Below are 13,906 nucleotides of genomic sequence, written 5' to 3'. Positions count from 1 at the left end.
GAAAAATTAATTATAAGCTTAAAAACTTAAGAATTTGAAATAAACAGCAAAAAGCTAAATAAGATTTTGATCCAAGAAAGTTATATATGTATTAAGGGTCCAGATAAATTTGGAATATTGACTTTTACTATAAGATTTTGGAATTAACTATATAAAATAAACAGCTTCTCGTGGGAACCAGATTTATTTTGTCTATCTTGGCTACTGTAAGTCATAACAAAGATAAGTGACTTTCTGATTTTAGAAACTGGACACTAGAGGGGATTAAAGATTCTAAGCAGAAGGAAAAAAAATTCAAGCCTGCTTTTGGTGTTGGTTACTACTTACAAAATGACACAAAATGTTATAATATCGAAAATATTAAAGGAAATCATTAAAGAATGGAGCCAGAAATTAGTAGCTACAATATCAACAGTGTCAGTAATGATGTCTGAATCTATGGAAAGACTATGTCCAAAAGATATTATGAGGGAATGACAGATATGGAGCAAATTTCGTCTGACAAGACAGAGAAAGTACCAAAAGTGGAACTACAAATGACAGCCAAGAGAATGATTTGGAACAGGATGCTTTACTGGATATCCAAAAGAAACTGGCTGAAGTTTTAAAAATTAAAGGGGAAATAGAAATGACAAACCAAGAGAATGACTTGGAAAAGGTTTTCTTATTGGATCTACAAAAGAGGCTTGTTAAACCCTTTAAGAACTCTGTGCAATGGGATAAAGAACTGAAGAGAAATCAAATCCTACAACGATATTTGAATGAATTAAAAATTAAGACTGTTAGAAGTAAAAGGAAGGAATATAAAGTTGGTCTATTTGATCAAGATTAAAACAAAACATTTTTTTTCCAAAATTCTGGCAACCCTTTTTGGATTTTTTGCTGACCCCAGGATTGAAAAGTTGATGTTTTATGGATTTGCTTATAGATAAGGGATGGGATATGGGATAAAAAGGTATCTGTTTGTAACCTTATAGGGGGTGAAGAGTTATTAAATTTGTCTACACTTGTAATGAAGGTAGGAAGTCACTTCGTTATATATTTCTTTTCTTTTTCATCATATTCTTTCTATTGTCTTCTTTTTTTTCTTGCACTATTTATTCTTTCTTTCTATTCCCTTTTTAAAGTTTAGTTTGTATTAGTTTTTACTACTGTAATCAAAATATTTAATAAAAGTTATATATGGACCACTTTTGAGCTTGACACAAAACTGACTCAAGTGCAAAACAGTTATGTTTGGGACAACCACTTTCCAATTTAAGACTTCCTGTGTATCCCTAGAAGCCAGCCAATCATTGCTTCTTCTGCAGACTATGCAAGGTCACCCAATCTGTGAGGGAGAAAAATATAGGAGCAGTGGGGCATCTGCATGGGTGGGTCAAAAAAGTCAAGATGGGCACTTCAGCTGTTGACTGAATCCCTGCACCTTTTGTGTGTGATGGCTACCATCTTAGTTTTTGTTAACCTCGACACACACCCCTGGAAACCTACTTGCAAAAGCTGCCATACCTGACATACTCCACTGATGCACATATCCAAGGACTTGGCATTACAGCGTGTACCATCCAGAACTTTGGGAGCAAGCTCAACTATCAGAGGTTTCCCCAAAGCCTGGCACTTCAAGGCACATGGAGAGTTGGAGTCATCAAAGACAGGGATCCATTCATAAAAATGTCCTTGGTGTTTGACGTCATTATAGGCTGAACACTGCTGGGCACGGAAATCACCAACGTCTGCAGGGCAGTCCTGGAAAAAAAAGGTGGGGGGGGGGTAAGAGGATGATTTTTTTTTAGCAAAACATTACTATTTTTCCCCGCAGGGAAACTCCACTTTCCATTTTAAGGCTACAATCGTTCCTTGACAATATGTCTCAAGGTAACTCAGTTTGACCTACTTCTAAGTCAACATCAGATGATTGTGACCGTAAATTAGAGGATCCAAGATTAACTGCCTGCACATTTTTCAAAGACAGAGAAAAAGGAGGCTAGAAAAGGCTTCCAATTTTGCCAGCAGCATTTCCCCCCACCTTGTGTCTCTACCTGAATATATATATTTGGAATAGTGTATTCCAGAACTATGTTCCTGCAAAGTTAAAGGGAGAATAGGCTTCTTTCATACAGCTACCAGCTTTACCTTCAAAACTGTCAACAGTAATTTGCTCCACAATTGTCTTCCTTCCCCACCCAACTGGCCAGCTCTCCCTCAGATGGAGAATGGCAGAAAGCCAAAAACAGCAGCCAACCAGAACCCAACCCCTCCTTTGCCACAGGAGCCTTTCACAACAAGCCAAGCACAGAGCCCACTGTGCCGAAGGGCAGAAGGCCATCTCTCAGAACAGCCAGAAAATGCTGGGGTAATGGTGGCAAAGCATGCTGGTACTGTTACTTTAGGATGGGAGATGGAACTCTAGGGCATGGTTGTTTTTTCCCATCAGTGCAGGCACTGCCCACCCTCAGTTCAAAAGGGACACTGCAAAACTGCACTGCAGAATCTTCTCAGGGCATGAGCTGATTAACGTTGAGTTATTAGCTCAACGGCACTGTGAGAGCATGAAAGGGCAGTGCCAATCTCAGATCCATACCTGCCTGGGGAGGGTCCAGAGATAAGTCCAGAGATATTTTTGACTCTTGGCAACTGCCTGGACATGTCCCTGCAGTTTTCTTGGCAAGATTTTGGAAGTGGTTTGCCATTGCCTGCTTCCTAGGGCTGAGAGTGAGTGACTGGCCCAAGGTCACCCAGCTGGCTTTGTGCCCAAGACAGGACTAGAACTCACAGTCTCCCAATTTCTAGCCTGGTGCCTTCACCACTATGCCAAACTGGTTCTTTAAACCTGGACATGTCCCTTCAGTTTTCTTGGCAAGATTTTGGAAGTGGTTTGCCATCCCTAAGGCAGGACTAGAACTCACAATTTCCCAGTTTCTAGCCCGATGCCTTAACCACTACACCAAACTGGCTCTCTCCAGAGACAATGGATATGTTATAATATTAACTAGCAATATTGGGCTAAAATCTGCCATGAATATCCTCAAAAGTTACTTTGAAAAAGTTTTCCTGAGAAAGAAGCTTCTGTTTTTTACCTTATTCTCAAATTGTTTTGAATTTCTCAGTAGTATTTTTGGCTTCTTTTCAGGCCAGGGATGGTAGAGAGCAGTACTGATTTTGTTTTCAGTGACACATCTTTCCATCATTCTACAGTCTCCCTTGCTGCTCAAATTTCTAAATCTTAAAGGGAGGGGGGAATTATAGGAGGAGGTTTTTCCTTGGAATTTAATGGAAACCTGGGAATCAGGGAGACTGTAGACTGGTGGTGATATGATTACAGAAAAAAAGAACAATTCTCTCGTATCTCTGATCACCTCATATCTCAATAAGGGCAATAACACCACATTCCAGGCATGAGAATTTCACTGAAATTCTCTTCTCCTTTGGAAGAAATTTGAAGTCAGTTCTCTTCCATCTGATTGATTGAATATTGGAAGAAAAATGCTGGAGAGTTTTCTGCAGTGCACTGCTATATCAAAGCAGGAACTCTGTGATTCCCAGGAAAATGCTCTAGAAGTCAACATGGAGCAAATTTCCTTCCTCCGTGCACAAAAAGGATGATAGGTATGCCGATGCAATTCTTCTCATTGCAGAAGAGAAGCCTCAAAAAAGAGGACTTCAGGGGTGTTTGGGAATGGAGAAGAACAACTAACAAGGAGTGTAAATAAATGAGGACGTATGTTGTGCTTGTATGCATGGGCATGTTTTCTCTAGGTAGAGATACATATGCACATAGATATGTGCACACAATTTCTCATATTTATATGTTGCCAGAAGCCAAACAGTATACATGGCAGCCAAATCATGTTAGCAAAAACACAGCTGGCTTCTTGACACAGAAAAACATGCAATTTATGCGGAAATGGCCTAAATAAGTTTTTTTTCCCCCTTCCAATGGATAGGACCCATAAGGATTATCTTAAACACTTCCATACTCTGCAAATTAGAATAGCATTAGAACGTAATAGTGTGTGTGTGCGCGCGCGTGCATGGAAACACAAAACATGAGGCTTAAAGAAGACTGAAAAATGTCATTGAGCAATTTACCAGGAACAGCTTATGAAGGTCATTGTGTTGAGATACAGATAAAAAATACCTTCAGGCAGGTATATTTTTTATTTTCAAACTATGCAGGTGAAGAGCACTAGTCTAGTCTGTCTTTTATTGTGGTCTGAGACCAGTACAAGAAATATATCCGTAAGTGATCTGTAACCACCTATAAAACACTCTAGCTTAAGAAACTGGTAAATAAAAAATTTAAAGCAAAATTAAAATACATTTTTAAAACAGCGTGATAGGGACCCATGAATGAAATAAAAAAGAAGTCATCGAAGTTTAGGGTATAAATGAGATAATATGTAAACTTACATAAAATACACCTAGGTAGCAGGACTCTGAGCTGTTGAGTTTCGATGGATCTTATATGCTGCTTATAAACCTATCTATGTGCATTGTAATAAATGGTAGTTTGTCTATAAGTAGCATCTGAGCACAGGCCGAGTCTGAGCAATCGGGATATCTGCTGATCAGAGGGAGGATAAATCTGGTTCAAATGTCTCTATAAAAAGAGCAATGAAGAAGTACATGTTTTAAGGTTTCCACCACTCCAGAATCATAGGGGCATTTGTGACTACCAGTGGTGCTAGTTAATAACCATAGAAAATCCTTTAGTTGGTAACCACAAATTCATTTTATGATTGAATTATTATTATTATTATTATTATTATTATTATTATTCCTATTTATTCTACTTGACTCTACTGAACACAACTATTATGCTGCTACAAATCCTGGTGAAATCAATTAACTGTCCTATGATTCCTGTTCTTTTAATTAAAATGGGTTTGATTTGTGCCCTCAACTTTGATTTTCGGAAAGTAATACATTACTGATTAGCCATCCTGCAGAGTTATATTACTTTGACAGCATTATAAATCTGAATCATTGCCCAAAATCATCATCATCATCATCATCATCATCTCCAAAAGGAGAAAGAGAAGCATCCCCTGGGACTGGAGATGAGTGGTGATATTTTTGAGAAGCTACTCAAGAGAAACCTCAGATTTCCTAAAATTGTGGCCAAAATTCTCAAAGACAGAAGATGCTCAGGATGGAAAGTCTGAATGTAAACTGTGCTAAATGGGGTATTCTGCAACAAACATAACCTCAAGTCATATATCATATGGGGACAAACAAACTAAAGGGATTAATAATAGCCAAGCTCCAGTTTCTAATGCCATGAGCATCTATTTGTTGTTGTTTAGTCGTTAAGTCGTGTCCAACTCTTCGTGACCCCATGGACCATAGCACCTATTTGTACATCTATTTGTACCAACATCCAAAGAAATAACTCTCATAGCAAGATATCTTATTCACAGCATTTAATCCATTTAATTTTAGTTTAACTTCAGTTTCAGTTAAATTAAGTCACATTCAGATTTCATCTTGGCTCCACCCAGCACTTTCTATATCCAGCATTCAGCACAATACCTAAGGCCAAGGGAAGCTTTCAGAATGAAACATTGTGCAGTCTTGACGTAAAGCATGCTTACAAATAAATATACACAAATGTCTATGCACTGCCATAACTTGGTCTGAGTATGTGGGGCAGATCATATGCATTTTTTAATTTACAGACAGCAATGCAAAATGAAATCGAGCAAGACAGATCTTACTTAAGGAAGAGGAAGCCATTGCAAATGATGGGGAATATTCGAGGTATTTTTCCCCCATATGTTGGACTTAAGTCACCCATGGGTGTGTTCCACAAGTTAATGCCAGCAATTTGCTCTGTTATGTGGCTCAAGCATTATACAACTCATCCAAGGAAGGGTGGGGAAAATTGTAGCAATTCAAGGTTTTTTTTAAAGAACAAGCCTTGTGCTGTCTTGCTGAAAAAGTAGGTGAGGAACTGGCTAGTTTTATGATATACTGAAATAATTGTACACCCCCAACCAAGCGGGGCCTCACAATGGAGATTGTAGCACTCATTGGAGATTGTAGCTCTCATAATACTCATACTGGTAGCACACCAGTACTCAGAATGGGAACTATACAACTTTTTTGGAAGCAGAGCTGTATATATATCACAGTTCTATGGAGGTGCGAAAAAGACCACCAACTGTAACACTGCTAAAATTTTAACTTTTTAAAAAGCAAGTTCCTATCCCAAGTTCCAGCTTCCCAAGCAAATTTCACATTATATGGGAGCTTGGTCTTTATTTATTCAAAAGATTGCTAACATGGAGGAGACAGGTCAGACTTTAAAGAAAGCTCTGTGAACCTTCACAGCCCCCTTGGAGTCACAGAAGAGCAGATGAGTCCACTGCAGTTCCTTCATCTGGACACCTGCCTTGGCAGCACTCAAGTTCAACAGTTCCTTTCCGTAGGCATTTACAAATGGGATTCGGAGTTTCCACTTTAAGGCCCGTGATGTTTTGCTCTAGATCGGTGTTTCCCAACCTGGACAACTTTATGATGTGTGGATTTCAACTCCTAGATTTCTTAGCAATGGCCATGCTGGCTGGGGAATTCTGGGAGTTGAAGTCCATGCTTCACAAAGTTGCCCAGGTGGGGAAACACTAATCTAAACAGTTCACATCTCTTAAAGCAACAAGATTATACACTCAAACTCATACATTGGTGTGATTCTTATTACTGTTACTATTATTAAAATCGACATTCATTTGATTTCTATCCCACCTTCCTGTGACCCTGTTGATCCCTTCCTGGGCAGCAGCTCAGAGCAGAAAAACAGAGCAGATCCCTCTGTGAATGCAAAGATAATACAGGTAGTCCTCATTTAGTGACTACAATTGGGACTGGCAGCTCAGCCATTAAAGGAAGCAGTTGCTTATGATCTTACTTCAGGTTTCCTTTGCTTTACAGACCTGCGAAGGTCATCAATGCGAGGATTGGTTGTAAAGTTACTTTTTCATCACCGTTGTAACTGCAAACAGTTGCTGAGCAAGCCGGTCGCTAAACCAGAGCTACCTGTATACAGCTGCTTCATGGGAGAATCACCTGGTCGAAACTTTCCTAAGACAGAACAATTAGCTACAGGGCAAATAATGACAAACAAAACTCCCACCACTTGATTATGAGACCCATATTTTCTTGTCCTTTTAACTTTACCTTTAGAAATCTTCCAAATGACTCCTGGCACTATTCTATCACCTTAATTGCTGTATCGGGTCTTCTGTCTAGTTTCCTGTCTTGCTTAGATCAGTTGTCTTGGCGTGCAGGCTTAACCTACCATAGTTTTGGTGCAATCTTTTTTCCCTCAAGCTTCAGTCCAGCACACATTCCTGATTCTGACTTTGGATTCATTCTTGGCTTGGGCCCTGATTCTGACTTTCTGATTCTATGCACTTTTTGGCTTTAGACCTTTCCATGGCAACATGCAACAACAAAGGACTTTAACAGCTGAAGGAAAATTATATCCACCAGTAACAAAATTTGGGGAAAGATGTGAGAGATAATCCACAGAGCCTCTAGGAAACAATTTTGTGTTGGATGACAGGAACACTGCAGTTAACTTATTTTATGAATTGCGCTCACAAAGGCACAGAGATCATTTCCAGATCTTTGACAAAAACAAGAGTTTTGCTCCAAAAAGAGAAGCTTTCTGCAAGCACTCACTACGAAGTCTTACACAATGTGAAAAAGTACCCCAAAACCAATTACACTGATAAAATGCAAAGAAAACACTACAATGCATGTTTTTTTTTTCCAGTGTCCATGGATCCTGAAAGTTAGAGTTCATAAAAAGCTGGACAAATAGTTGCTAATCAAAAGAAACTAGGAACCCATTTTTCCATCCTTGGCATGGTTGTCTAACCCTTCTCCCTTGAAAAGCGCCTGTTAGGGATGTTGCTTGGAAGCCAGAAGCAGGGGACTTGGAGCCATCTCAGGTTTCAAAGCCCAGAATTCAAGGGAAGAGAACTCAGAGTCCAAACAAGCTGTACACTGAAAAGACTGTTATTCTCAAGTATCTATTTTTTATGCGATAACTATAAGCAACCGCAATTATGCATACTTGCTTCAGTGTTTCTGCTATCTTTCTCAAGCACTACAGCGCCCCAAGATGCTGCTGACCTATTTTCACCCAAATCAAGTCTATGTAAATTTCCAAATTTGAATCAATCCACTTTAATTAATCCATTTCAAGTCTCCCTCAAAATTAAAATCAATACTTCACTACTAACCCAACATTTGAAGAGCATAATTAGATAGCTGTATTTTTCCTATACCTTTGCATCGCACAAGTATTTAACTCCTAAACATTTAATGTCACTGTTAGAGGAAAAATAAAATATTCTGGGCTCTGATTCCCCCCTCCCCATTTTCCCCTTCCTTTTGTTTTAACAGGACAGGGCAAGCTGCCAGAACTTTAAAGCTGTTTGATCTGGGAAAGCAAGAACAGTCAAACAAAATTAGAGAGCAAACTCACATTATTGCTGCAGGTTTTATATCGGATATTTCTGCCTTCACAGTTCCTGGAAGACAATAAAAATAAGATTTGAATGAAGTGATTATCCAGAAGTGTCACTGAAAGACAAGTCTTTCCTATACATTATTTCAATTACTGTATACATACTGCCGTATCTCATGTTTAATTATGTTTAGAGGGTGATGGGTTAACATAGAGCCAGGTTGGTCTAGTGGTTAAGGTGCTGGGCTAGAAACCCGGAGACTGTGAGTTCTAGTCCCGCCTTAGGCATGAAAGCCAGCTGGGTGACCTTGGGCCAGTCCCTCTCTCTCAGCCCAACTCACCTCACAGGGTTGTTGTGGGGAGAATAGGAGGGGAAGGAGTATTAGGTATGTTCCCTGCCTTGAGTTATTTATAAAAAAAAAATAATAAAGGCAGGATTTAAATAACTAACTAACTAACTAACTAACTAACTAACTAACTAACTAACTAACTGTCTGATGAAGGAAGTTACAATTTCTCCTGTTAATCTTACAGCAGTACAACATCTCAATCTATTAAGTGAATTCTGAAATACTATGCGCAAGATTGCATATGGCTTACTAGCAGAAGCCTGCCTAGACAATAGAGGCTTCTAAGCCACGTTGTCATTGTTTATGAACAAACATTCAGCTCATAGAATGCAGAGATCAAGGCTCTCTATCAGCAAGACAGGAAGCCCAAATGGGCAATGGGTGAACAAGAAAGAGGAAAGCAGGAACAAAGGGTTAGGTCACTTCAGATCTCTACCAATGAACATAGCTTAACGTGAAATCATTGGATTTCAGAAGGTAAGTCATGATATAGTGTATTTGGCTTTGACTTGGCATGCCATGTGAACCCTGTTCATAGGATGTCATGCAAACCCAGCTACTTGCAGTTTGCTCATTAGAAGATGGTTGTTTAAAGCTGGGGTTAACAGGATATAAGAACCAATGGCCATTTGCAGAAGGATGCAGGAAAAGTCAATGCTCAAAAGAATGCTGAGTCTACCCACCAAATTCTCAAAGACACATTTAAGGTTAAGATTTTTCTTTACATAACAAATATGCATCTAGAACCTGGCAGGCACAAAAGAGGCTGGGAAGGAGAAGTTTTAAGAGGACAGTACTGGCTAGTGGGGGAATGGTAAAGCATTTCTATGTTTCTGCATGTTGTCGCACTGCTCTGCAACATTCAACCTATGAGAGAAATTTCTACATATATTTGGGATGAAGGCAGAAAACAGGTTGAATTCACAGACTGCACTAAGCCACGGTTGGTTTTAACTACAAGCTATATTGACTTGCTTTACATTTAATGGTGAGCTGTAGACCATGGTTTGCAAACAATCATGTAAGGGTATACATTATTCTAAACCAAGACCAAACAAACCACATTACAGCCTAGGAATATGTGTAAACCTAGTTAATAAAATTCTGGAGGCATATTTGATACACTGCTGGGCCAGCAGCCCTCAATTTTATCTTTTAATATTTAAAAAGCTCTTATTTGCATGCATTTAAATTGCTCCCGTATGGAGATAGATTTAATGGAAACAGCCCAAACCTCCAGTGGTGAGAGACTCCTGCATCCAGCTTTATGACCTGCAATTAGAATGACCAACCTGCCATTTAAACATCGCCTTAGTGAATAGGATGCACCTCCTCCACAGGTGCGTGAGCAATCACTCCATGTGCCCCAGGCATCCCAACCACCTTCTTTATCTTCATTCGATTGGGTGATTCTTGAATTCTGGAAGCACAAGAGAAAGAAAAGCAATTCAGGAATCCAGAAAACCTGTATATTTCGAAAATCCTTTTAATTGGCTTTTCATACCAGGGACATTGCTAGCCTATGGGTTAATCAGAGATTCCTGTTCCAGTGTATTATTATGTCAAGAGGGGAAAAAAGTACCAATAGTGACCTATTTATTTTTTTAAAATCCAAAATATGTCTCTAATCTTGGGGCAATGATTCCAAAACTCTTTTTTCTCCTGTTTTGAAATTTCATATTAAGCTTCATGGGGCTTCTAGACTCAGCCCCCAAGCATCTCTGCTTCTGCTGTACAGCGTGGCTGTGACACAGTGGCACTGTAATTGAAAACACCAGCCTGATTCTTATTTTGACTTTACCATATTTATCATGATTTATCAACTTAGTTACTAAAAAAAGTTTTATTCAATTCCAACCCCTGCCATGTATTCACTATCCCAATTGTTTATTTGATCAATGTACTGTAATTAATCAATAGGTGTGGTCAGATTTAAACCCAGTGATCGGTGGCCCTCTTTTCCACATCAATTGCACATACACATCTTTTAACAGTATTTTTTTAATTCAAGGAGTGGAATCTTTCACCTTAATCTGAAAGAACCTTGGGCCCCAGATATCAACAACCAGAGAAACACGGGTCTAAACCAACAAAAACATTTTTAAAAGCTAATTACAGAGTAATCCCCCAGCAGTCTCTTAACAAAATATTGCTCTTCCCATACTTGCTTATAGCTGATTATTGATTTAATTCCTAACTGTGAGCCAATTCAAGTTAAGCTATACCCTTTGCTGATTTCACCCCTTCCCTTTCTCTTTATTTGAATTTGGCTTCACGGTATAGTCAAATATAATACATAGATTTGATGAAAGCTGACAGCTAGTAAATCAAATATTATTTTGCTAGTAAATGATAGGCCAGCTCAAACTACTTTTAACTCTTTTTCCCATGGGATGAATTATTTGGACTGGCTGGAGTTTAAGTCAACAGCGTGGGTACTGATTTAGTCAAATGATTATGAAGAAAGACGTGACAGCACAAATGAGAACTTTGATCATCATCTATGGCAAATTAGATTTTTGGGAACTGGAAGTCCTTCAGAACAATTGGCTCTTATCTACTGAAAATGTCATAGTAGGAGGACAACTCCAGTTGGAAGGACTGTGGGGGAGAAGAGGGGGGCTGTAGATAAGATTCGGTCCTGCAATTCTCAATGCACACTTGTAAGAGAAGAAGGCTCACTGAAATCAATAGAACCCTTGAGTAAACACTCTTAGGACTGTGTTGGCTAAAGGCCATGATGGCAGGAGGATTCCTGCTGAAAATCTAACTATGATCCCTGGTTCCTGCAATGATAGTTAGGCTCTGTAGGGCTAAGAGCTAAAGAAGAGAGGGTCAGGCAGAATGGGAGATTTGGCCCTTCCCTGACCCTGTCTCACACCTCTGGGTTACAAGACAGAATGAAATAATACAGTTTTACAGATAGATTCCAATAGTACTTAAGCTCTTGAGCTGAATCATATGCCATATTTATAGCAGAGCTACTAGATCTGGGCTGCAAACATCTAGATGACTACTTGTCAGACCTCCAAGGTAGACCAAACTTGGAAACCAAAGACACACAAGCTAATACTATTTTTATTATAAGGTTATAGTAAGAGAATTTTGCAAGAGGGTCATGTCTGAGATGCTTTCTCAAATTATAGAGATTTCTTTTATTTGACTGTTGCAACTCTTCCTCCTGTTCCTCAAGGTTATTCTTTCTTCCCATTACCATACTAGATGGTAGCATCCTGCCTCTCAGAAAACATTAGCTCTTTTCTTACATTTAGTAGTCATATAGTTTTCTGCAACTCAGATCTAGTAGACTGAATTTATAGGCCATAGCAGCCTTCTCCAATCCTGTGCCTTCCAAATGTGTTGGGAACACACACCCATTTCCCAACTAGCAGGGAGAACTAGAATTCCAACTCCACTGGATGGCATTGGGATGCATAAACCTGGCCACCTCAATCTGAAGACAATGCCTGCATTTAAGGATTATTATGCCCAACACCACAGTAAATGTATTATTATTGTAATTGTAACTGTATAATTATAACAAAATAAATGCAGTGTTGACAGATAAGCACACTATTCTTTATAAAGAACAAAAGCTAGCCCTGAGAAATCAACAATCTAAATTTCTTTTTATTGTCAAGACAAAGAGAAAAATAGATAGAAGCAAGGCTATTTGAGGAATAGTTTTCCAATGTGGATACACTTAAACCAAACTGGATGATTAGTGCACAAAGCTTCAAGGGGAGGAACAAAGAGTTGTAAAAGTTTAATTATAATATAACTATCAAGGGGCTCTTTCTTTCCAATATATGACATCTGTTAAACGAGTTGTCCAAAATTCTAAGATGTTATATAAAATAACAGATTTTTGTTGTTTATTCTAAAAAAGTATAACAAGTTGGGGGAAAAAAATCAATGGTCAATTTATCTTATTTTGTTACCAATTTTTCCAGAATTTTAATGGCAGTATCTAACAGTACTACAAATACTCTTCACAGCTGCTTCACTTGGCCAGGATTAATACATACATACATACAGTACATACCATCACATGTTTCCTTTCAAGATAAGCAATATTGTGCAGAAAAGGAAGAAGAAACAGCCAAAGAAATTAAAGGCATGAGATAAGGAAAAGAAAAGAAAATATAGCTAAAACTATTAGACATCAACTCCATTTACTATACTTTTCTGTAACTTTCTACCTTTGTAAAACCATCCTTTCTTCACCGATGTCCACGTATGGCTTCATACTTTGCCTTTTGGCTCTTAAACTTCTCACCTATTTTTCATGATTTTGCCAATTCATTACTTCCCCAGTCTTCCTCTTCTCCTCAGCCCATTCACTGTGTCTTTGTACTACACTTTTTAAAAATATCCCATTCCAGCTACGTTCAACTCCTGACATTTATTTGTTTGTTTTTCAAATTTCTATCACCGCCCATCTCTGTCATGAGTAAGGATGGCGAGCAGGGGGCTCCCATCCAGACTGTCAAGCGCATGCGTAGCACTGAGGAATTGGTCAGCCACTCAAAGAGACACAGATCGGGACCACCTTAACCCTTGGGGTTTATATGTCTGGGTTTTCCCCACACTTCTTCAGTTTGTTAGGATTCCTGTTAAGTACTAGCAATAAATATTAGAGACCAGTTCCTTGTCTCAGTGTGTTTCCTGGTTGTTAGGACATCAATCCTAACAAACTCCTACTCCCATCGAAAGAGGGAGGAACAAGCAATTAAGGAGATACGTGTAGAAATGTCTTCAGAAAACCAAGAAATGTGGCTCGCCATCCTTACTCATGACAATCTCCCCCAAAAAGGGGACTTATCCAACTCTCACTTTCCACACCGCAAAGTGCACAGAAGCTCCCTCTTATCCACATTTTCACTTTTTTTTTACAATCATTTCCTTTCAACAGACTACATACTCCATTCATTTACCCATCGTTGGTAAACGTTTTAAGGTATGCAAATCTGCCAACTTGTTCTAGTTTTTCACCATTTATGTATAATTTGCAATAATTCACTCCATTTTCAACAGATCTCTAATATCACCATGAGCATTCCTTATAAAGAACTTATAG

General features: G+C 38.8%; 1 protein-coding gene across 1 annotated transcript in view; it reads right to left on the bottom strand.

The window, feature by feature from the left end:
• The window catches only part of ADAMTSL3 (ADAMTS like 3), a 205,551-nt gene that overhangs the window by 96,765 nt on the left and 94,880 nt on the right, over positions 1-13,906 (bottom strand). The window contains exons 3-5 of the mRNA XM_063313955.1: positions 10,119-10,246; positions 8,495-8,540; positions 1,510-1,746 (exon numbers count right to left, since the gene is read on the bottom strand). Coding sequence (XP_063170025.1) covers positions 1,510-1,746; positions 8,495-8,540; positions 10,119-10,246 — 411 coding nt within the window. The remainder of the gene's footprint in view (positions 1-1,509; positions 1,747-8,494; positions 8,541-10,118; positions 10,247-13,906) is intronic.

This window comes from Candoia aspera, chromosome 13, assembly GCF_035149785.1.
Source record: "Candoia aspera isolate rCanAsp1 chromosome 13, rCanAsp1.hap2, whole genome shotgun sequence".
Classification (NCBI taxonomy): domain Eukaryota; kingdom Metazoa; phylum Chordata; class Lepidosauria; order Squamata; family Boidae; genus Candoia; species Candoia aspera.
Note: the sequence above shows the minus strand (reverse complement) of the source record. Positions and strands in the feature narration are given on the sequence as shown.